At 43.6% G+C, this 24,912-nt stretch overlaps 1 protein-coding gene across 1 annotated transcript; it reads right to left on the reverse strand.

Moving 5' to 3' along the window:
- Positions 1–1,851: 1,851 nt before the first annotated feature.
- LOC100274384 (uncharacterized) lies at positions 1,852–5,914 on the reverse strand. The gene is made up of 3 exons (NM_001148744.2): positions 5,570–5,914; positions 3,639–3,697; positions 1,852–3,114 (listed from the first exon to the last, which is right to left on the reverse strand). Exons 1-3 carry the CDS (start codon positions 5,885–5,887, stop codon positions 2,040–2,042), a joined length of 1,452 nt encoding a protein of 483 aa, NP_001142216.2. The 5' UTR covers positions 5,888–5,914; the 3' UTR covers positions 1,852–2,039.
- Positions 5,915–24,912: the final 18,998 nt, after the last annotated feature.

A 24,912-nucleotide genomic window follows, 5' to 3' on the forward strand; every position in this document is an offset into this window, starting at 1 on the left:
TCTTGGAAGCGTTATTTGTTATTCCATTTTATAAATTCCAAACTTATGCTTCCTCCATCGAAAATTGATAAAATATTTAAGCAGAGAAAAAAATAAATTTTATACACTTTGATCAACAATTAGGGCTCCCTGGAACACAACAATTATTTCATTTTCATAGAAAAGCATAGAGAACATAAAATTTCTTATGTGACAAAAGGTATTAGAGCATCTCTAATAGACTCATAATTTTTGACTCTTTATTTTACTCTCTATTTATCTATTTATAAAAAAATACATTTTATATGTATCATCTCACTCAAACAGACTTTCTATCTAGTATGACTAGTCAGAGTGGCTAGCTAGACTTTCTATCTAGATTGGCTAGTCAAATTTGGCTAGAGAGAAGATCAATTTAGAAAGTCCGATAGGTTGACGAGTTGGATGGCTAGTCTGTTAGAGAGTTGTTTTGATGTTGAGTAGTTAAAATATGGCTTAACGAGTTATTTGGCTAGTCTCTTGAAGATGTTCTTTTGCTATATGCTGCTCTACCCTATATTTAATGTATGAGAGCATCTCCAAAAGACTCTTTATTTTTGACTCTCTATTTTACTCTTTATTTGTCACTCTATAAAGATTAAACTCTAAATATAACATCTCATTCCAACAGACTCTCCAACATACAAATTAGCTTGGCTAGCGAGATTTGCTAGCCAAATTTGGCTATTGAGAGAGTCAATTTAGAGAGTCGGATAGCTTGTCAAGTTAAATGGCTAGCCTGTTGGAGAGCTATTTTGCTATTAAGTAGTTAAAATTTAGCTTGACAAGATATTTAGCTAGTCTCTTGTAGATGCTCTGATCTTCTACTTCAACAACGTTCGGATTAGCTTAATTACCGGACGACGCTACCGCCCGCCAAATCTGGCGGTTCCTCCGATATAGCGCGTACGGCTGTTGGCCAATGCCATTGCATTTTTTTGTTACTGATAAAAAAACGGCAGAAATAAAAATATTGCTACAACTGTTTACCGATCAATTCTTCGTGTCATTAAAGTGTCTGGGACATTTCGAATCACCCGTAGATAAATCCTAATTCGTAAAATGGTAACTATCGATTTATTTTATCTAATAATTTTTTTAAATAAATTATGTTAATAGGAAAATATAGAAGATAAAATATAAAAAAACGGAATTTAGAGGATGCTATTGAAGATAGTGAAGTTATAGAGAACAAAATCTTTAGAGTGTGTTGTAAAGAACATAAGATATTTCTTTAGATAATGAAATGTAGAGGTTATTGTTGAAGACAACCTTAGTCAAACTGTATCTATGCTTTTAGAAGTTGACTACATGTTGTACGAGAAGTTAATGATCAAAATCTAGACTTTTCAAATCATGTCAAATGCGCTTACGTGGAATAAATTTACTTCACACATAACGGTCAACGTGATTTGCAACATATGAGCTAAACGGTCAACGTGATTTGCAATATATAGAGCCGACATGCGTAATACAACTAAAATACCTCAAACGATGGCCATATCAGTCGTTCGAGAATATATCACATTTATAGAAGCCAAATGTTACAAACTTCTCACTGCATCGTTTTTTCTTCACAAGTATTTTACCAATACTACTCTCTCCGTTCATAAATATACGGCAACATTGACTTTCTTTCAAAAAATTGGCCACTTATTCAAATCAAAAATCTTGAATTATAGTTTATTTTACTAGTTTTATCACTTAAGGTTATTTAAGTGTAACTTGAAATTTTATATTTTCAAATAAATATTTTGAATAAGACGAACAACGTCATATGTTCAAATATTTGTGAACGGTAGTACAACCAATCACCCTGAACTAAAATTTCGTAACTTGGGAACACTTCATTCAAACAGGACAGTTACAGCATAATACACAGGCTCCTATCAAACCAGGGAATAGAACTGAGCCATCTAGTTCTCACAGGTTACATGCCAAAGACGATAAAATTACAGTTTCCTCAATGAATTGACATGGAATTTTGAGAGGAACCATCGATTCGTGCAAAACAAAATATATCAAGTCCTGTTAAATGTTTGCTGCGAGCCTGATGGAGGTTGTGTAGGCGGAGGTGGGGGAAGTGACATCTGCATTTGCATTGGCGTGGGCATCTGTGCTCGAACACCCCTTCCATCACCTCTATCGGGCATGCCTGTATTCATGGAGCCATCAGGCATGCCCCCAAAACCAGCTTGCATGAAGGCAAGGCCACCACCACCCTGAGGATCACCCGCACCATCAACCATTCCCTGACCAAGGGCCATCGGGTGAAATGGATTACCCATCATCCCCATAGCCCATGGGCGCTGAAGCCCCTCAGGGAAGCTCATAGGGCCAACTGGAGGCTGGACACTTGACATGGAACCTTGGTCTGATCCAGTATCTGGTAGCGGCGGCATCTGGAAAGGGGCAGAAAAGTACTGAGGGTTTCCATCTTGCTGGAGAGGGTAATTGAATGGTGCGTTGGAGATCAAAGGCTGATTCATATTCATAGGCATCATAAAGTTTCCCTGGTGAGAAGGAATCGGCGGGAACATAAAAGGTGCATTAGCCATCAATTGCTGCCTGTCCTGAGTACTGTGATCAGATTCTTGGCGAAGTGGAGTCGCCGCACCTGGGCTCTCCTGACGTGATTGAGAAGCCCAGTTGTATGGCCGGTCGAATCCTTGAGGTGGATTGTTCTCGGCCTGAGTATCCCCTGGTGGGTAAGAATGGCGACCATGGAACGGTGGTTTTGAAAGGGGTGGAGGCCTCAGTGGTGTTTGCTCCCTGGACTGGTGGTAGCGGGAGCGTTCTTCACGATCTTGTGAAACACCTGGCCTTGGAGGAGGAGCACGTGCAGTAGACATTTCAGGCATTTGAGATTGTCTTTGAGTATCCCCTGCAGAAGCACAGGGGATGTTAGGAGCATCTGACTCATTGCGTTCTTCTTCCTTCTCTAGATTAGTTTGGAGGAGGTTGGCATGGACATCAGGCACATGGAACTCAAAATCTGCTTTCTTAAGGAACGATTTGAGACACATTGGTGCAGCACAGATGAAAATCCCCTCCATCATTTTCACACTTTGTATCTTCTGAATGCGCTCATCACAACTGCAGAAGTAAATAAACAGAAGTTTCAAATTGACAGACTTAGACCAAGCAGAAGTGCGGAACTCTAAAAGAGAAACAAAGCATACATTAAATAAGGATTGAAATTACAACATTTCCCGAGTATCTCCCCTTAAATTGCCTGCCCAAAATTTAATTATGTATCCAAGGGTACATTGGCATCATGGGAATGCAGTACAGAAAATGTCAATTTTTAACCAAAATTCATACTGTCAATCCAAATGAACATAATATCTCATTTGTACACAGCAACAAATTTAGGATAGAAAATGATTTAAAAGTACCAAACTATTGAAAACATATGCCCATTTATTGAAATGAAATATCTTAAGAAAAGCAAGAACAATCAGTTAAGGATCAGGCTTCGTATAACAAACCAATTTACTAGAGCAAGCACCATCATGTGTTGCTGATAAACCAATGAAATATTGTATGCTACCTATCATGAACTAAGGTGACAACAAGACAATAGTAGGTTAGAGAAGTTTGGGAGTTAGAATGCTTACAGATAGCAGCTAGAATCGCTTCTTGCACAGGATAAACAGAAGGCATGTTCACAAGGGATCTGAAACCAAGAAGAAAGGTCATCACACTACTATATGGTCCAACTGTTTATATCAGAAAAAAAACTATAGAGTGAATGGCCACATGTAGCACTCATTCAGGAAACAGGTAAAACCACAGGAACATAAAATACAGAAAAGGGGGCAGACCCAATGCTGGATGCTCCCACACAAGTGGGGTCTAGGAAAGGGATAAACCAAGGCAAGCCTCCCCCTCCGCCCACAAATGTGCATGATTTCAGACTATTACATACTATATATACTATGCAAGAACACATTAAAAATATGATTCCAGACTATTACATACTATGTATGTAGCACGGATACACAATAAGGCCCTCGTATCCTGTATTGAATACGTATATGATACAAACATGTGCATGATGTAGCCCGATAAGTATCCATGGAGTATCGGGGATAAAAATAAATATTATGAATATCAGATGCTCGGGCTTATGCTTATACATATCACCACATCTATTCCTCTGTTGAATATGGTCCAGCCCAGTTAACAGATTGGTATTTGAAGACAATCACTGCTCGCTCAGGTCATTCCCTGCTCTGGTCGCCACAGCGAAAACACGTGGGTGTGCAGCTGCAGTGCTGCACTACCTCCCTGTTGCCCCAACTCCAGGAGTGGTGACCCCTGGTAACCAGCGACAGTGAGGTGAGTTCCTTTCCTCTCCGCTAACTCTACATTCCACTGTTTCCCCTTCTGATTTCTACCCTCTAAGAACTACAGTCGCACAGCTATGGATCCACCTCAAGGCCCACAGCGACAACCGCAGTGAGCTAGTGACACACGCTACCAACAAGCCTGCCCGCGTGCAACCACGCAACATGCGCTCCCGTAGTGGCACATCAGATCAGCAGCGACTCAGCGGTAAGTTTATTACCTCTCCTCCCTTGACCTTGCCTGAAACCAGTAGTTGCTAGCGAGTTAGTACTTAGTAGAATCAATTAGTGCTACTGATAACTGATCTAATGTTCTTCTTGCTTGATTTTTTCCCAGGCTGTGATTAGATGGCAGAAAAAACTGGGGATGAAGCGCATGAGGATGATGAAGCAGCCTGAGTTGCAAGCTGCACTTCCTAGTTGTCTAGGTATCAACTATCATGTAAGGAACTGGATCAATGGATCTCCTCCGAGACTCAAAGATGTATAATGTACTTGAATTCTCCATCAAGTTTTCACATGAAGCATTGTATCTTACAATATAACACTCATATAGATTCTTATGTCTTTTGCAAGTCATTAGGAGAATTGGATGATGGAGTTTTGGAGATGCTCGATTTGCTATAGATATGACTAGATCAAGCTTAAAAGCCAGAGTGGCAACTGAAGCCAAAATATTATTTCATGACGCAATTGAATGAAACTGTGAGTAGTCTATTTATCCATTCCTTAGGTCAGTATCACCAAAAAGCAAATCCTGTGTGGTCCATTAAAACAAATAGTCAAATAGATGTACTAGCATTGTAAGAGAACGGCAATACTGCCTTCATTCAATCGCTAACCAGTAGATCTTAGCTTCCCTTGACTGTCTGCCAGAAACAGAACGAGATAACATTGGCACTCCTTACAATGGAATCGCTAGAACACTGAGGCAATAGCCATTCCCGCTGAGCTACTACAATAAGTATCGGTATTTTTGTCCAACAGTCTAAACACAGGCGCATAAAACAAAAATGATGCACATCCGCTGCTCCATTTTCACTTATGCTATCAACAGAGGAATAGTAGGGTTTGTGGTGGTAAATGGCTCAACAACACACGCGGTTAACTAAACCTCTAATTTCCTTAGCAGCAACACGAGCGGAACATGTTCGAGGTTTGATAGCCGCATAAAAGAAAAGGGCTTAGCAAGTCCGTACGAGGCGGCCGTAGATGGCGATGGGGAACTCGCAGCGGGAGCAGATGTGGACGCGCTCCCCGAGCGGGCGACGGGAGCGACGGCCGATGGCGCGCGTGGCGGCGGCAGCGGAGGTCGTGACGGCGCCGAGGCTCTTCGCGACGGGGAGGTCCGCGATCACGAGGTGGTCGGGGCATGCCACGGTGACCGATTCCAGGATGCTGCCACCGAGCGCCGCAGCCGCCCCAACCGCGGCGGGGGCGCCGGCGCCAGCTGCCGTGCTAGCGGCGGCACCGCCGGAGTCCGACGAGCCAATCTTGCTCAGGCGGATCTGCAGCATCGCTAGGGTTTCTAGTTTTTCTTCCTCCTTTCTCGGGCTGGGTTTCGGCCTGCTTCGGCCGGTGCTCCGGGTCATGCGATTCCCACTTTCACTTTTCAAATAATTTTAATTTTGCTTAAGTTTATATAAAAATGATACTTATGATATTAAAATATTGTTGTATTAATTAGTGAATATAGTATTTTAACAATCTTAGCTAAAGATATAAATGTTGGTAGTATTTTCTACAAAATAATTAAATTTAAAAAATTGGCTTCGGTCAGTTCAATTTCTGTAGCCGCTGCAGCTGTTGACTTTGCTCTGCAACAACAATATAAACAGCTCTGCCAGAATCAGCGAGTCGCAGCCGATAATCCACGCTTATCCGCCAGCCGATTGAATAATAATATTGTTATTCTTTAATGAACAACCACAAAAGTGCAACTCGACCACAAGATACGAGTATCGGTAAAATATTCATCAAACACGAACGGCCACTCCAAAAGTATGAACACCGGAAACGAGACGGCTCGATGACGGTTCTACCTTAGCTAGACTCGGCTCGTCCATTACATGAGTTTAAGAATAAAGCTTGACTCGTCTAAAGGTAGGCTCAAGCTACATCCTAATTAATATTATTACATTATAAAATAAATTAAATCAAAAGCTAAGAAATAATTCTATTATTTATAAAATTATTTAATATATATTGTTATTTTATAAATTACTTAGTTTGACACGGTTGGTAGGTCTAAATGGCTCGGCTTGGCTCATTCCATCTACTAGATGGAAAAACCGACAGCTTGCTCGATGCTCCTGAGCCTTTTCAAGATCGAGCCAGCTTCGATCTTTTTTTTTCGGTCCCCGATGAACTGAACACACTTGTACTGCTAGACCCCTTACCAAATACATCTATGATGGATTTCACTCGCAGTCAATTTCAGATATCTCTCTTTTTTTCCACTCTACCGCTGTATGAGAGTACTACTAGGTAGGTAGGAACGAAGCAAGTCGCAATTACAAGCCTCAACGACCGACTCCGTAGCGCCTGAAATCACATCAATCATTCAGCTCACGCCGAACGCGACTGAGAATGTCAGGTCTGGTGTCTCTCAATTATCAAGACCGAACCCAACTTCTTCGCGGCCTTCTTTGTGCTATGTTAAAGCAAAAGGTTGGGTTGGGGGGGGGTTATGTTTGCGGGTATTCCAGGTTCCAGCAGCGGGTAATGGGCCCGAGTCTGTTGGCGCTTGATCGGCGGCCTTCATCTTGCATTCCATCTTCCTGTCAGAAAACAAAAAATGGTGGCTTAGCGGCACCACCTCTTCACTCCACGACTCCACCCATGCGTGCTTTGTTCCATTAAACTAGTCAGTGTTCATGAAGGAGCACAGATAGATAGTGCAAAGACCTCAGACTTCCCAAGAATAAAAAAAAGGCGGTGCCATTAATGGGTCCCTGTGTCATGTCCTGACCTGATGACAAATCCCAGACACTGCATTTGCGGGTCACTTGACTATAAGACGACAACACCACACGATTCATCAAGTAATTGCACGCCAACTCCGTCCGCCTCCTGCCGTCGGATCCACACATGCCATGCCATGCCGTGCCGTGCCGTGCGGCGAGCGCAGAGAGGCCAGAGGCGTCGGCGGCCAGCTGCAGATTGGATCCCGGAATGCCGTGCCGAAGCGGGGAGAGCTCGTTCTCCTGTCTCCCTCACATCTCTCGCTTGCTTGTTAATGCAGCCAAGTAGAGTACTACTATAATGCCATAGCTGAGTACGTAAGGTCATCCCCATCCTGGGCCTGCACTATATATACTTCAGCTAGTCATGGACCATGGCGAGACGATATTTTTCACGCATAGTGCTTGCGAAAGTGTCATGAGTTCATGTGCCGCCTGCGCTGCGGTCTCCTTTTGGTGTAGCACTGCTGTCTGCTGCCCACCCACCGCAATAACGTTCTTCGTGTCCAAACAGTTCGGCCGTAACGAATGAATTGCCTCTGGTAGCAAACAGTTTGGCCCATAAATGGCCATAACCATCCAGTGTCCTTGCCTCTTCTTGTCGTACACTGCACAGCCTCAAGGATGAAAACAGTTTCGGATTTTTTCGGAATTCCGGAAATCGATTTCGAATTTTTTCGATCAGATTCATCGATAATGGTATTTTTTGAAAACAGAATCGGTTTTCGGAATCGATATCGAAATCGGCATGGTGTTTTACCGACCGTTTCCTTCGGTTACCGATTTTTTACGGAAATTATCGGATTTGTGTCTCGGAATTTTTCGGAATTGTGTTTTAGAATTTTCCAGCATGTGATTTTTTTTGCATCGTCTGTACGTCTCTGGATAAGGATTACTTATTTTTGTATTTTTGAACGTTTTAAGATTTTTTTGTGATGGATGGTGTTGGAAGGCAGTTGAGATTAACGATTTGGTCTCTCGAACGAATCCACTATTTTCTATGCACATGTTATGTATTAGTAATATATAATGATAGAGAGCCGACATTTTGTCTTTTCCACACACTAGATTTTAGGGTTTTCCCGTGAGCCTGTGAAAAAACTATTTATGTGAAAAAAATATTTCATGAGTATGCATGCCATGTCAGCTAAATCGAGTGGATATTGTGAAATGTGAACTTTGAGTCTGTGAACTTGTGATATTTATGAACTTGTTATACTGTGATCTTGTTATATTGTGAACTTGTGATCTTTATAAACTTTTTATATTATAAATTTGTGATCCTTGTGAACTTGTTATATTGTGAACTTGTTATATCATGAATTGTGAACTTGTGGTCTTTGTGATCTTTTGTCAACTTTGTTGTATTGTGAAGTTTGATATGTTTACCGATCGTATTCTAGATGTCGACCGTTACAAGTGTATTTTCCGCACTGAACTTTCGTTTCCGATGTTTCTGAAACACCGAGATCGTTTCTGTTTTCGGAGTTACCATTTTCGATTTTGTTTCCGATAAAAAAATTTAAAACGGTAATGGTTTTAGTATTTACTGACCGTTTCCGACCGTTTTCATCCCTACAGCTTGGTGCCATTGCCCCAGCGAGCGAGCGTGCGAGATCCACCCATATCGGCGACATCTCCTCTAGTACACGAGCTATCACAGTTTTTCAAGCCCCACTTTACCATTCAAATTAATATTCAATAATAGTTAATTTTAAAGGTCTATTTTAATGCTACGGTATACTAATAATTTATTACCACAATGGAACTTCAAGTAACAAATCAATCAACTTAAGTAGGTGGACCATTGGTGTATTTACTGAGAAGTTAAGAAAATGATGAAGTACTGCCACACACGTGTGCCGCCGGCTGGGCTGGGTTGTGGTCGATCGGACCTTGGTCCGAATATTCCTTCCTAACGGTTGCGCATTTTGCCTGTAATAATGACTTTTTGTTTCTTGTCTTATGGCTAGCTGTAACGGCTGTTACGGTGGAGGTGAACGTTCTTCTGGTTACACGCGAACATCTTTTAGACGCATTGCACTTAACCCATCCTATCACACCCAGTCACCCAGATTTAAGGGATAAATCCGGGTGCGTCTCATGTGTGCATTAAAGAAGAACAACACATATAATGACCAAGTGTATAGAGATAAATATCACAAATATTATTATTACATTGTGGAAGCATCTTACAAAAATAATGGTAATAAATAAGCGAACTAATATTATTCCTTGGCGCCATTAAGCTGATTGGGAGACGTCACCTAGACTTCATCAAACTCTTCATAGTAGTCCTTCTCCTGGGCTACCTGCTCTTCACCTGGGAGGTTTATATATCGCAAGGGTGAGCTCACAAAAAGTTTATAGCTCAACAAGTGTGGGGAATAATGTGCATGAACTCACCAAAGGTGGGAGTTAATGTGAAGTGTAAGACTGATCAATAAATAATGGTTAAAGCTGAGCGTTGCTTTTAATAAGTTGGTCAAATTTTATTAATACTTACTAAGTATAAGTAAATACCAACCCAAATAATGAGATATCATAATTAATAAATAAATCACAATACCATGCAAATGACAAATTAAATTTAATTCCATAAGTTACTCATGTGAGGGTAGCAATGTTTTCCCGAGTGGTCGCTCCATGTTCCGATTAACATAATGATCTTGTCATGAATAGTAAATAACTCATTGGTAATAAAAGTATGATCATGAATAATATGTATCTTAACACTCGAAACCATATAAAGCAATAGCATGTACTACCCAAAAGTTCAGTGATAAACAAGGTGTAAAGATGACCAAACTAGGGTGACCTATTGGATCCCATCAAAATTAACCTATGCAGATCGTAATAATTAATAGAAACATTATTGGGTAAATAAAAGTGATCAAGGGCACAACTTGTCTTCAACGAGTTCCTGCTCAGTATTTTCCACCTGCTGAGTAACGGGATCCTCGGTTGCTTGCTCGTCTACTCGCAACAATACAAACAAATATGGTATAGGAGAAATTAACATCACATCAAACATGAGAACATAAAGCATAATAATATTCTATGCATCGTAACGAGATCGTAGGTTCAAGAACCACTAAATTTGGAGTTACAGTTAAAAAGTTATGATTTTCTAAAGATTTAAGTGTTGGATATAAAAGAAATTAAGTGCATAATTTTAACCTAAGTTTCATAACAAAATAAGGTTATCAGATTTTAAACAATATTAATATGAATTTAATGCAACTAGAATGGATAAAAAATGAGTTAAAATAAATTACTTATGAATTAAATAAGTTTCTAGAATTATTTTATACTAAAAACCATTTTCTATATTAATTTACTTAATTTATTTTAATCTCTGGATTGCACGCATAAATTCTAAAAAACCTAGGATTCTATTCATAAGTATTAGGATTCAGTTGCAATTACTTTCTAACTGATGTGGACGAGGGTTTATTTTATAAAAACGCAGGGGCTCTTCTGCATATTTGCACTTCCGAAAAGGGTACCGTCGCACATGGCCCGCTAGATTAGAATTTTGTGGCCTAGATTAGATCTGAGTTGTACCGAAGCAGTACTCGACGATAGCACTGGATCTAAAACCGATGGTAGGGATTTTAAACGGGCGCGGTCGGTTGGATCCGCCCGATCGTATGCGACGGGCCTAAAAATCTGGTACGCAACGGTAGCCACTGGATCTAAAAATCTGACAGATCGATTTACTAAGGGGCTATCACATATTGTGATAGATAGTGCATTAAGTGAGATGGGTGAGACCCACCTAAGGCCTTGTTCGGTTATTCCCAATACACATGGATTGGATGGGATTGGAAAAAATAAGAAGAAGTTTGACTTGTTTGGGATTCAAACCCATCCAATCCCACTCAATCCACATGGATTGAGAGCTAACCGAACAAGCCCTAAAGTTTATCATAGTGGTAACCTGTTCTATGTGATCGGAGATCCCGTGAAGTAGAATGGTGAAACAAGACAATGGTAAACTAGGAGGAAAGACCCTTAATAAGGTTCATTTTAGATGCACATCTTTCCTTACTGTACGGTAGGATGGTGTTTACATCTTAATATATTCTAAGTGACTTTGTGAAGCAAAGATGTCCTACAGAACATCTGTCGGTACCCTGAAACAGGGGTACCCCTTACTACAGTGAGAAGACAGTATACCTGCGCGGCTACCTCTAGTCGCGTGGTGAACAGCACCCTACTCCACCACGTGGACGGCTCCGAGGTCGCCACATGGCCGGGGAAGACGGTATACTCCAAGATGTCAACAGTGGGTCCGAACCCCATGGGAAAGTGTCGGACCCCTATACATGTAGGCCGGACTTTCGGGCAAGGTCTAGGACCCCCACGGGCGCGTCCCAGACCCCCGGGACAGGTCCCGGACCCCTCCGAGTGGGGTCCAGACCGCCCATAGCCGAGTCCCGGGACTCTGGGACAGAGAATACCCAGGCCTTGCTCAGGCAGGAGTCCGGTGCCGACACGTGTCCAAGCCCAGCCTGGTGCGGACCTGTCCGCATAACGCTACTGCTCCCCGCCCAGGCGGAGACCTGATGCTGCCATGTGGCCTACCGCGCGTGACGTAAGCCAGCGGGCGGAGCCTGACGTAAGGCCTCCAGGTTGCGCGGCCCTTGCATTTATTGTGGATAAGGCGCGCCGCCTGACAAGCAATGTGTCGCATCGGCATTTAATGAGGCCTGCCCACTCTGCTGTCAGGCAGCGACATGTCCACTCTACTGGCAAGCAGTGTGCCGCCTCAGCATTTAATGAGACCTGTCCATATCGCTGGCAGGCGGCATGCCTGTCCATTCTGATGGCAGGTGATACGCCCATGCTGCCGCGTGCACTGTGTTCATCATCACTCGTACGTTACCAGTGAAGCTTCCGCTGCACGCTAATGCTACGCAGACCATGGAAACCAGGACGCAGGAAGATTGCACTGGCGACTAGCATTAGTTGCTCCAAGTATTACATCTGTTATGTTCCTGGGACCATATGTCGGGGCTCAGCACCCTTGTGCGTGCCCCCCTTGGACTATAAAAGGGAGGGCACACTATGTTACAAGGCATTCTCATTCAGACTCAAGCCAACCTAGACATAACTCAAGCTCACGAGCAATACAACACACAGTGGAGTAGGGTATTACGCTCCGGCGGCCCGAACCACTCTAAACCCTTGCGTGTTCTTGCATGTTCATCCTGAATCCATCTAACAAGCAAAACGCTTAGGCCCCCTCCTCATCTTAGGATTTAGGGCGGGTGCATTCCGCCACCCGGCCGGAGATTTCCTCTCCGACATTTGGCGCGCCAGTTAGGGGGCTTGGCATTAGATTTTTTGCTTGTTTTCTTACTCAGCATGATGGTGCAAATCGTTGAACACCGCGCCGAGACTTCGGAGGACTTCCTGGTGGAGGAAGAAGCTGCATCTTCCACGCCACGAGTGTCAACCACCCTGCGTCTGGGGCTGCTGTTGTGCATGCAGCGCGGCAGCACACGCCTGCACAGGCGTCCTGGACTCCAACAAGGGCAGCGCTTGGGGCACTGTCAGCAGCCAGAGAGTTGCTGTGCCATCCTCCTAGCTCCACAGCCTCGCCGGGGGCCATAAAGCAGTGGCGTGACGACGTCGACCGGCTGCTCAGCATGGCGCATTCTGGCTCGACTAGATGCAGGTCTCGGTCATCCCAGCGCCATCATGAGGCAACGACGTCTGTGCGCTCACCCTCGGTGAGGGGTGCACAGACCGATGACCTCCGGGCAGAGCTCAACCGCAGGTGTGCGGGAGAGGATGCCCGGATCTCTCTGGAGAGGGCGCGGGAGCGCCGTTAAAACTTCGAGGGTCACGAAGACACTCGAGTCTCTCTAGAGAGGGCACGAGAGCGCTGATAGAACATCGAGGGTCACAACCTCGACCAAGACTTCGCTGCGGTCGCACCGCAGACTCTAAGGGGCGCCCAGATCCAAGCGGGTGTCCCATTGGCTGGCGTGGGCTGCGCCGCACTCGCAGACCATCTCTGCGCGGCGACCTGACCATCCAAGTTCCGGCCACACCTGCCGGAGAAGTATGACGGTACATCCAATCCGTCAGAATTCTTGCAGGTTTACGTCACCGCCATCACGGCAGCAGGTGGAGACACCACCGTGATGGCAACATACTTCCATGTTGCCTTGTCTGGGCCGGCCCGGACTTGGCTCATGAACCTTGCCCCAGGATCGGTCTACTCCTGGGAAGAGCTCTGTGCGTGGTTCACAGCGAACTTCGCCAGCGCTTACCAACAGCATGGCGTGGAGGCCCACCTCCACGCAGTGAGGCTCTGCCCGGGGAAACTCTCCGGACGTTCATCTCCCGCTTCACCAAGGTACGAGGCACCATACCTCGTATTTCAGATGCTTCCATCATCACTGCTTTCCGCTAGGGAGTATGTGATGAAAAGATGTTGGAGAAGTTAGCCACGCACGACGTGGAGACTGTGCACCACACTCTTCGCTCTGGCCGACAAGTGCGCCAGAGCCGCCGAGGGTCGTGCATGGTACTCGGCACCACAGACCGGGGCTACCCAGACGGGTGGCTCGGGTGCCGTCGCTCAGGACGACAAAAGGAAGAAGAAAAAGAACCGCGACCACGAGAAGCCGTCGTCTGTTGCTCTGGTCGTAGCAGCTGCGGCTGGGGGCCGGAGCGAACGCAACAAGCGCCCACGGTCGCAGAGGAGTAACAGCGGCTCATGCCCTATACACCCCAACAGTCGCCACAACACCGCAGAGTGTCGCGAGATCATCGAGCTTGTGGAGCGCGTCAGCGAGTGGCGTGAGCAGACCTCTAAGGATGGCTCCCCTCCTCGGCACCGGCCTGGCAAGGAAAGGGTCAATAGCGGCGAGGTGGTCGCGGGAGAGCCGGACCGCGGGTATCAGTCACCCGAGGGGGTCCTGAAGGATATTATCACCAGGGACTCTGACTCCGGTGATGACAACTAGACGGGCCACCGGAGGGACCCCGTACTCCCTGGTCTACGGGGCCGAAGCCTGCCTTCCCCTAGAAACCCCTATGGACTCCCCATGGGTCCAATCTTTTGATAAGTCTGTGCAGGAGCGGCTACAGCGCGAGGACATGGACTCCATCCATGAACGCAGATAGCAGGCGGTGATCCAAAGTGCACGTTGCAACCAGGTGCCCAGGTGCTACCGCCAACGGTTCGTGCATGAGTAGGGAGCCCCGGGTCGGGACCTAGTCCCATGGCGAGTACTGAACCAAGAAGGGGTCTGCAAACTCTCCCCAGCCGGGAAGGACCCTTCAAGGTGACGGAAGTATGCCGACCCGGGTGTATCCGTCTTGCCGCAATAGAAGGAGAACCTCTTCCCAGCCCCGGGAACATGGAGCATCTCCATAAGTTCTGCCCAATAGGAGCAAGTCTGAGGGGTTAAGTTTTTCTTCTTTTGTAATTAGGTCGTGCATATGTGTACGCCAGCCCGGTGAGGTCCGCCCTCATAAACCTGGCCTGTTGGTCTGCACCCATGCATGTAAGGTTATAAAGAAAAGAATTACCCCCTTAGATGTGCTTTTATGATAGTCTTATCCTCCTGCTCCATGGTTTTATCCTGCAGTTTCTGGATATTATTTTTTATCTAACCCACCCATACAGTTCCCATCCCTACTGATATGACGACATCCGAATTGAGTAGCCGGGCTTGTAGTTTGGGACCCCTCTACGAAGGCAGGGGGTCCGACAGTCTGGGGGCGGTTCTAAAGAACGGCAGCTCGTTCCATGGGGTGGTCCGGGGCTGTGTAGCCGCTTAGCTCGGTTTCGTACCCTAAGCCTGCACCCTCCACCACTCTGTGACGGGTACCCCAGTATTTGGAGCTATGGTCCTGTGGGTTCGACAATCTGGGGTCCGGTTCTAGAGAATGGATACTTGTCTCCTGGGGTGGTCTGGAGCCGTGTAGCTGCTTAGCCTGGTCCCATACCGTAAGCCTGCATGCTCCACCACTCTGCGACGGGTGTCCTAGTATCTGACACCGTGGTCTAGGGGGTCCGGATACACAACTTGGCTTCCCAGGCTAAGTCCTGCATGTCCTGTGCATGTATCAAAGGATGACTACTATCGAACGGAGGGTCCTATGGGTGTGCTACTAATGCTTCCTGGCTGAAGCTATGTACAGGTCTAGGTCCCAGCCGAGGCTACCTCCTGGAGGTCGTTACCAACTATTTTAAGTATGCTGGTATCCAGCCTCGACACGTCGAGCCTACATCCAAGGGGGGCCAGGTACCGGGAAGGAGTCGGTAACACCACTCACAATAGGGACAAATAGCATACAGATAAGTGCTAATACTGCTCAATAAATAGTACTCCAAAGTATCTTACAAAAACAAAGTTATTACATCCGCTTTCAAGCGAAGCCCTAACTCCATTCCTACAGGTACAAACTACTCGGCACCAGCAGGGTCGTGCCGAAAGCGCGCATCCACCGACTTCATGGCGTCCTGTACGACCTTCCGAGCGGCTCGCCGGCGGCGGTGGCCTCCTCGACGCGTGCGCCGAGACTGAAAGTCGCCTAGAGGGGGGGTGAATAGGCGGAACCTGAAAATTAAAACTTTATCCCCCAACTAGATCCCTTGATTAGTGGTTAGAACAAGATATACAAATATCGGAGAATAGAAACTAAGTTCTTGCTTGAAAAGAGTATTGCTAAATAATGCGGGAGAGATAAATCAATACAACTAATAAGTTATAGAATAACAAAGCATGAAGCCTTAGATGAGAAGAGCACTAGGACAAGTTCTTTCTTGCAATGTGTTGCTTCACTAAATGGGAATTTAACTTGAAGCAACACCAAATGATATTAGCAAATAATGGTGCAAGAAAACTTAGAGCAAAGGAAAACAAACAAATCACAAGCAATAAACACAATGGACACGAGTGATTTGTTTTACCGAGGTTCGGCCCTCGAAGGCCTAGTCCCCGTTGAGGAGTCCACTTAAGGACGGGTCTTTTTCAACCCTTTCCCTCTCTCCCCCGATCACACAAGGATCGGCGAGCTCTTCTTCTCAAGGATCACTCTCGATCCCACAAGGATCACCACAATCTTTGGTGTCTCTTGCTAGCTTTTACAAGCCTCCAAAACTTTGGAGGAAGTTCGATGGGAGTCAATACTCCACGCACAAATGAACACAAAGATGTAGCACACACTATCTCTCAATGAATCTCACAAGGCGCTAGGGCTAAACTCAATAGAGGAGCTCTCAATTGCTTGCTCTCTCTTTTGTGGCACTTGTGTTGGTTGTAGTGGACTAAATCTTGTGTATAGGATGGATCAATGAATATATGTGGTTGGGAGGGCTTGAGTATGTCAACTAGATGACTTGGAATGTTGCTTGGGCTCCCACTACTTGAAGTGGCCGGTTGGGGTGGTATTTATAGCCACCAACCAAAATCTAGCCGTTGGTGAAGGCTGTCTGTCGATGGCGCATCGGACAGTCCGGTGCACACCGGACATGTCCGGTGCGATAGCCACGTCACCAAAGAGCCGTTGGGTCGACCGTTGGAGCACTGTCTTCTGGGCCCGCCTGGATGTCCGGTGGCGCACCGGACATGTACTGTAGAGTGTCCGGTGCGCCAGCATGGGCGTGCCTGACCTCTGCGCGCGCTGGCGCGCAATAAATGCGCTGCAGGTAGCCGTTGGCGCTGGAAGTAGCCGTTGCCCCGCTGTTGCACCGGACAGTCCGGTGTACACCGGACAGTCCGGTGAATTTTAGCGGAGCTGCCGAAGTGAAAACCCGAGGCTGGTGAGTTCCGGAGGCGACTCTTCCTTGGAGCACCGGACATGTCCGGTGTACACTGGACGGTCCGGTGAATTATAGCGGAGTCGCCCCTGGAAATTCCCGAAGGCGAGCAGTTCGGAGTTGGAGTCCCCTGGTGCACCGGACATGTCCGGTGGCACACCGGACAGTCCGGTGCGCCAGACCAGAGGTGCCTTCGGTTGTCCCTTGCTCCTTTATTTGAACCCAAAATTTGGTCTTTTTATTGGCTAAGTGTGAACCTTTTGCACCTGTATAACTTATACACTAGAGTAAACTAGTTAGTCCAATATTTGTGTTGGGCAATTCAACCACCAAAATTATTTAGGAACTAGGTGTAACCCTAATTCCCTTTCAATCTCCCCCTTTTTGGTGATTAATGCCAACACAAACCAAAGCAAATATAAATGAACTAGTTTACATAATGTAAGTGCAAAGGTTGCTTGGAATTGAGCCAATATAAATACTTATATGATGTGCATGGATTGTTTCTTTACTTTTTAACATATTGGACCACATTTGCACCACATGTTTTGTTTTTGCAAATCCTTTGTAAATTCTTTTCAAAATCCTTTTGCAAGATAGTCAAAGGTAAATGAATAAGACTTTTGCAAAGCATTTTCAAGTTTGAAATATTTCTCCCCTTGTTTCAAATGCTTTTCCTTTGACTAAACAAAACTCCCCCTCAAATAAATTCTCCTCTTAGTGTTCAAGAGGGTTTTCAGATATCAAGTTTTGAAAGTACTACTTGCTCCCCCTTTAGAACACAAAGAGATACCAATTTTGAAATTTTCCATCCAATTGAAAATCATTAATTTTGAATATTAGGGTGGTGGTGCGGTCCTTTTGCTTTGGGCTCATACTTTCTCCCCCTTTGGCATGAATCGCCAAAAATGGAATCATTAGAGCCCAACGAAGTACTTTCTCCTCCTTTGGTCATAAAATAAATGAGTGAAGAGTATACCAAAGTTGGAGAGATGCGCGGAGTGACGGCGAAGGGTAGATAATACTGATAGAGTAGAGTGGAAGCTTTGTCTTCGCCGAAGACTCCAATTCCCTTTCAATGTACCTATGACTTGGTTTGGAATTTACTTGAAAACACATTAGTCATAGCATATAAAAGAGATATGATCAAGAGGATATATTAAATTAAGCATGATCATAGTTCTATATAACATAGATTGCTCCCCCTAAGTATGTGCATGGAGAGGAACACATATTTTGGTCTTAAATGCCAATTGCACATAATTAGGTAAATGAGAACATACCTATATCATATAGAAAGTGAAGTGCATTGTGTCATAGTATAAGTGTGATGCTCATGACAGTTTATGCACTTATGAAAGCATGTTGTAAATATTTCAAACTTTTTTCCTTAAGGATTTCAAAGAGGCTTAAGGACCATCCACCTTTGGAACAAAGGCAGCTTATCCTCGTTACAAGGTTAAGCTTTAAGCTCTTTGACAAATAAATCACTTCATCTAGTTTCAACAAAGATGCATTAAAGCATGAATGAATTTTGAGAAGTTAAACTAGATATGAAGCAGGGATATGCATGGACATGCTTTCTCTTCCTTTTATACAAGATATGCAGGGAATGTATAGAAAAGGAAGATTTAGGTACAAGTTTAAATGAAAGGAGATAGTTTTACCTTTACATAGGGGCGCTCTCTTCATTGTGCTTTGTCCTTGGTCTTAGATGCTTAAGACCTATTCTTAATGACAATATATGGAAATATTTTGCACAAGAGAGAGTTCTACAACCAGTGATCTTTTCAAGTTATTGTTAGCATATATCAAATGGATCACAAGTTGCATAAATGTATCATGAATTCCCCTTCTAACTTAGTGCATATCAAGAGAGATATCGATTGATAGTATATACGGCACTAAGAAGCATGATTGTTGATTGAAGTCATTCAATGATCAAACAAATAACAGATGTGATCAAATGAACAACATACATATTAGATTACCAATTAAGCTTAGAGTAGGAGAATCCAGCAAATATGCTACTTTGGAGTGAAAGACAAGAATTTAAAAATAGTAGCATATTTCATGAGAAACTTATTCTCAGGCAAGAGACTATATGAAATTACTGAGATAAAGCAATAGTCTCAACAAAATCAAGATATAAGAATAGACTCCCCCTAAAAATATGCATGGATGATTTACTTTAAAGACAAATAGGGAGAAGCATTATACATCTTGATCAAGGCTCATTAAATTTTGCAATAACAACTTAAGCCTAGTAATCTCATAATGAAAGTATTTAGAATACTCACAACCACACCATTTATTGTTTTGTAGACCTTATTATCCAAGTAGGTGTTGTTGTTCTTGACGTCCTCCTCTTTCATTTGAGAGTCCTCCCTTTGAAGTTGTTTCCTTTTCCTTTCAAACTTATTGAAAATACTCAAGAAAGATGTTAATAGCACAAGGGAGTATATGATGAAAGATGATTTCTTTAGATAGAAAATATAGACAGTTCATCATTCATAAGTCACACAGACATGAAGTAAAATCCTTAACATTAGTGCATTTCATTTGAGAAATATGAGTGAGCACCTTTTAAGCATTTTAATAATCATTGGAGATTTTACTTTATCATATTGAATTTAGTTAATCATTACTTGGAAGTAAATCAATATGATAACATATATATAAATATCGCAAAGGCATTAAATAGATTCTAATGGACATGAGCATTAAGAAAATGATATTTGAATGCACACTTAGTTAATTTCGGTCCAATAAAGAATCTATTCCTCACAAGGGTAGAATATGATAATTTAGATTAAATACCCATTGAGATGGGAACTAAACTTAATTAAGAAGATGAGTTCCCATACCTTTGCTTTTACCTTTCTTCTTTTGGGTGAAGATCAACCCATGAGGCTTGTGCACTTTCTCTTTTATGCATATTTATAAGTAAGCTCAAGAAATACGTTAGTAACACAAGCACTAGTTTCCATTTAGTAATCATTTTGATAGGGAATGAAAGGCTATATTACTAAAAGCATGGAAACTTCATAGCATGAACTAGATTATCCATAGATGATGTTATGCTCAATTTTAACTCATAAAACAAGCATAAATAAACTTTTGAGATTATAGGAATAAATCTAATTCATGATTTGGAAAGCGATAAATGTGAAAGAATCAAATCCAATTTAAGCAAGTAGAAATACATCATAAAATATTGGATTAATTTTTTCTTTTTATGTTAGATTACATGCTTCCAAAGAGAAACTTATTCTCTACAAGTGAGACTATTTTGGGTTACTTAAATAAAATCAATAGTCTCACTATTCTAGTTATAGAGAGAGTTTTCCTTTTATAAGTGTCCTAAGGATTTGAATTCCTTACATGACACCTTAATCCTTTAAGAACATGAAATATCTCTCTATATCTAGAATCATGGCAACAACAAGATAATTAGAGGAAGGATATGCCATGACATACTAGCAATAAATTAAAGCATGTAGATTGCCATAGTATGGAAATGATGAATGTGCAAACTACCATATGAGAGGAAATTCTTCAAAAAATGGTAATATCAATTTAAAGACATTTGAAGTGCTTCAATTTTTCTATGTGACTACACAGGACACATAAGAAATGATATTTTAAATACTTGCACTTAAAAGATAAGTGTTACCATCCTTTGGCTTTCCTCCATGTTGTAGGCCTTGATTTTTTCGCATAAGATAATTCTTTATTTCCTACAACATCAATAACTTCCTCGAGATGATATGAGTTTAAGATGTAGTAGTTTGAAGAATAACCTTGTGTCAATCACGGATATAGATTATTGAAGATTGATAGCTTGAATGGACTCTCTCAAGCACCCCAAGGCTTCATATCATCTCCTTCTCCTACAAATCTTGTCAAGCATATTTTGGTACCCATCGCTTGATGGGTCCATCATGGTTAGTCAACAAAGATCTAGGAACCCAAAAATCCTTTGTGTTAGCACTAGGTAAACTCATTACCTTTCTAGCACAAGTTGCAATTTTGGGTTGCCTAGTTACATGAGAATCAATTGACAAGTTAGGAGTGAAATTGTTACCAATGGGACAATCCTTGCATTGATGTCCCTTCTTACGGCATGTGTAGCAAAGGCGTTTTCCAAGATTTGACGTTTTCTTCTTTCCTTGTTTGTTGCCTGCTACATGGTTAGTAAAAACTTCCTTTTCTAACCCTATGCCTTTTTGTTTTAAATGGGGACAAGATCTAAGCAAGTGTCCCTTCTTGGAGCATTTAAAACAAAGTCTATCATCCTTGTTAATAATCAAGCCATTTTTAATGTAGGGACATGACCTAATCAAGTGCCCCTCTTCAAAGCATTCACTACACCTCTTAATGTGAAGTGTGGCTTGATCATTACCTTGGATGTTACCTTTTGTGGAGGCGTGGTTGAGGCTTTTGGAGGAGGTGTTGAATTTCATCTTTTGTTTCTTCCTCTTGGCAATCCTCAAATCCTTGACATTTTCTTCAAGGGATGTAGTGCATGCCACAGTTGTTCCCGTCTCAAGCTTCTTCACCATGTGATCACAGTTATCTTGAGAAGGTTGGGCAATGCATTTCCCTTTTAGTTGTGTCAAGCTCTTTTTTAGCCTCTCATTTTCTTCTTTGAGCTTTTGATATGAATCATCATTTGTTCCTGCAAATTCTAGCTCAAAGGAAGATTTGCTTGTTGACAAATAACAAGCATTAGCACATGGTAATATAGTATCAATTTGAATACATGTGCATGAGTGAGGTTGTTGGGATTTTAAGTTTTCTATCACGACCTCATGAGCAATGTTTAATATGATATGATCATCCATAAGGTTTTCATGGGAATATAGAAGCATATCATATTTTTCTTGAAAAGCTAGATTTTCAACTTTTAGCTTTTCTACTTGGTCCTTAAGCAAGGTATTCCTATTTACTAATTGAGCGATACAATGTAAAGCGTTATCATGCTCAATTGAAACAGTTTCATACCTTTGGACCAAATCAACATGAGAGCACTTTAGCTCCTCATGTTCTTTAGTCAACTCGTCAAAGTGTTGCATCTTCATGGAGAGAATACTTTCTAGCCTTTGACGAGCTTCGCCTTGCTCTCTCGCTCTTTCTATAAGTTTGAGCATGACCGCCTTATCTTCTTGGCTTAAGCGAGCGTAGAGTTGCACAAAGCTTCTTTCTTCCTCCTCATCCTCATTTGTGCTTCCGCTATCATTTGCATTAGCCACACAACACATGTGGGAATCGAAATGGGAAGACAAACCTTTTGGAGAGGTGGATTCATCGTTTGGTCTCCATCGTTCATTCTCTTCTTCTTCCTTGCAAGGGTTAGTATCACCAATACCAAAGGAAGTAGAGACACAAAATGAACTATCATGTTTGGACTCATCAAATTTGCTTCTAATTCTAGTCCAAATATCATGCGCATCATGGACGGATTCGTCATAGTTTGATATGAAGGCATGATAATCTTCTTTGCTAAGAGAATTAGTTAAGATGTCAAAAGCTAGATAGTTTAAGCGATAACATCTTTGATCCTCCTCGGAATTAATTTTTCCATTGAAATTAGAGGGAAAAATACTCTTGTCTATAATTTGTTCTAATCGAGGATCTATGGTTCTAAAAGCATTTATCACACTAGATGACCATGAATCATAGTTAGAACAATCATCAAATAAAATCTCAAGAGTTACCTCCTTCCGAGTTGGGTTCTCCTGGGTCTTCTTGTTCTTTTGGGATCTTCTACGAGCCATCACTTCGAGTTGTTAGACTCAAGATGAAGTGCCTAGCTCCGATACCAATTGAAAGTCGCCTAGAGGGGGGGTGAATAGGCGGAACCTGAAAATTAAAACTTTATCCCCCAACTAGATCCCTTGATTAGTGGTTAGAACAAGATATACAAATATCGGAGAATAGAAACTAAGTTCTTGCTTGAAAAGAGTATTGCTAAATAATGCGGGAGAGATAAATCAATACAACTAATAAGTTATAGAATAACAAAGCAAGAAGCCTTAGATGAGAAGAGCACTAGGACAAGTTCTTTCTTGCAACGTGTTGCTTCACTAAATGGGAATTTAACTTGAAGCAACACCAAATGATATTAGCAAATAATGGTGCAAGAAAACTTAGAGCAAAGGAAAACAAACAAATCACAAGCAATAAACACAATGGACACGGGTGATTTGTTTTACCGAGGTTCGGCCCTCGAAGGCCTAGTCCCCATTGAGGAGTCCACTTAAGGACGGATCTTTTTCAACCCTTTCCCTCTCTCCCCCGATCACACAAGGATCGGCGAGCTCTTCTTCTTCTCAAGGATCACTCTCGATCCCACAAGGATCACCACAATCTTTGGTGTCTCTTGCTAGCTTTTACAAGCCTCCAAAACTTTGGAGGAAGTTCGATGGGAGTCAATACTCCACGCACAAATGAACACAAAGATGTAGCACACACTATCTCTCAATGAATCTCACAAGGCGCTAGGGCTAAACTCAATAGAGGAGCTCTCAATTGCTTGCTCTCTCTTTTGTGGCACTTGTGTTGGTTGTAGTGGACTAAATCTTGTGTATAGGATGGATCAATGAATATATGTGGTTGGGAGGGCTTGAGTATGTCAACTAGATGACTTGGAATGTTGCTTGGGCTCCCACTACTTGAAGTGGCCGGTTGGGGTGGTATTTATAGCCACCAACCAAAATCTAGCCGTTGGTGAAGGCTGTCTGTCGATGGCGCACCGGACAGTCCGGTGCACACCGGACATGTCCGGTGCGACAACCACGTCACCAAAGAGCCGTTGGGTCGACCGTTGGAGCACTGTCTTCTGGGCCCGCCTGGATGTCCGGTGGCGCACCGGACATGTACTGTAGAGTGTCCGGTGCGCCAGCATGGGCGTGCCTGACCTCTGCGCGCGCTAGCGCGCAATAAATGCGTTGCAGGTAGCCGTTGGCGCTGGAAGTAGTCGTTGCCCCGCTGTTGCACCGGACAGTCCGGTGAATTTTAGCGGAGCTGCCGAAGTGAAAACCCGAGGCTGGTGAGTTCCGGAGGCGACTCTTCCTTGGAGCACCGGACATGTCCGGTGTACACCGGACGGTCCGGTGAATTATAGCGGAGTCGCCCCTGGAAATTCCCGAAGGCGAGCAGTTCGGAGTTGGAGTCCCCTGGTGCACCAGACATGTCCGGTGGCACACCGGACAGTCCGGTGCGCCAGACCAGAGGTGCCTTCGGTTGTCCCTTGCTCCTTTATTTGAACCCAAAATTTGGTCTTTTTATTGGCTAAGTGTGAACCTTTTGCACCTGTATAACTTATACACTAGAGTAAACTAGTTAGTCCAATATTTGTGTTGGGCAATTCAACCACCAAAATTATTTAGGAACTAGGTGTAACCCTAATTCCCTTTCAGAGACAAAGGAGCCCACATCGTTGGAGGCGACGTCGGGGCCATTAAAGCCAAAGAATTGGAAGCACGACGGCATGCGGCGCCAGGCGGCCTGGCCGCTGAAATGGAGCCGGAGCTCGACCAGTTCATGGAGGCGTGCCATGAGGCCGCTGCAGGAGGCAATGAAGTTCATGCGGAAGATGGAGCCGTAGCCCAGCTCGCTTTCCACCTCCACAAGGCTGATGAACATCCTTGAAACAAAGCACTGGCGGAAGAGCGCCACCTCCCAAGAGGTCGCGCTCCTCCAGCAACAGCAAGAAGAAGGGCGTGATCGGCAACACCAACACACAGGAGACGAAGAGCATAGACTCCCCGGTGGCAAGTTCGCC

Source organism: Zea mays, chromosome 1 (genome assembly GCF_902167145.1).
Source record: "Zea mays cultivar B73 chromosome 1, Zm-B73-REFERENCE-NAM-5.0, whole genome shotgun sequence".
Taxonomy (NCBI): domain Eukaryota; kingdom Viridiplantae; phylum Streptophyta; class Magnoliopsida; order Poales; family Poaceae; genus Zea; species Zea mays.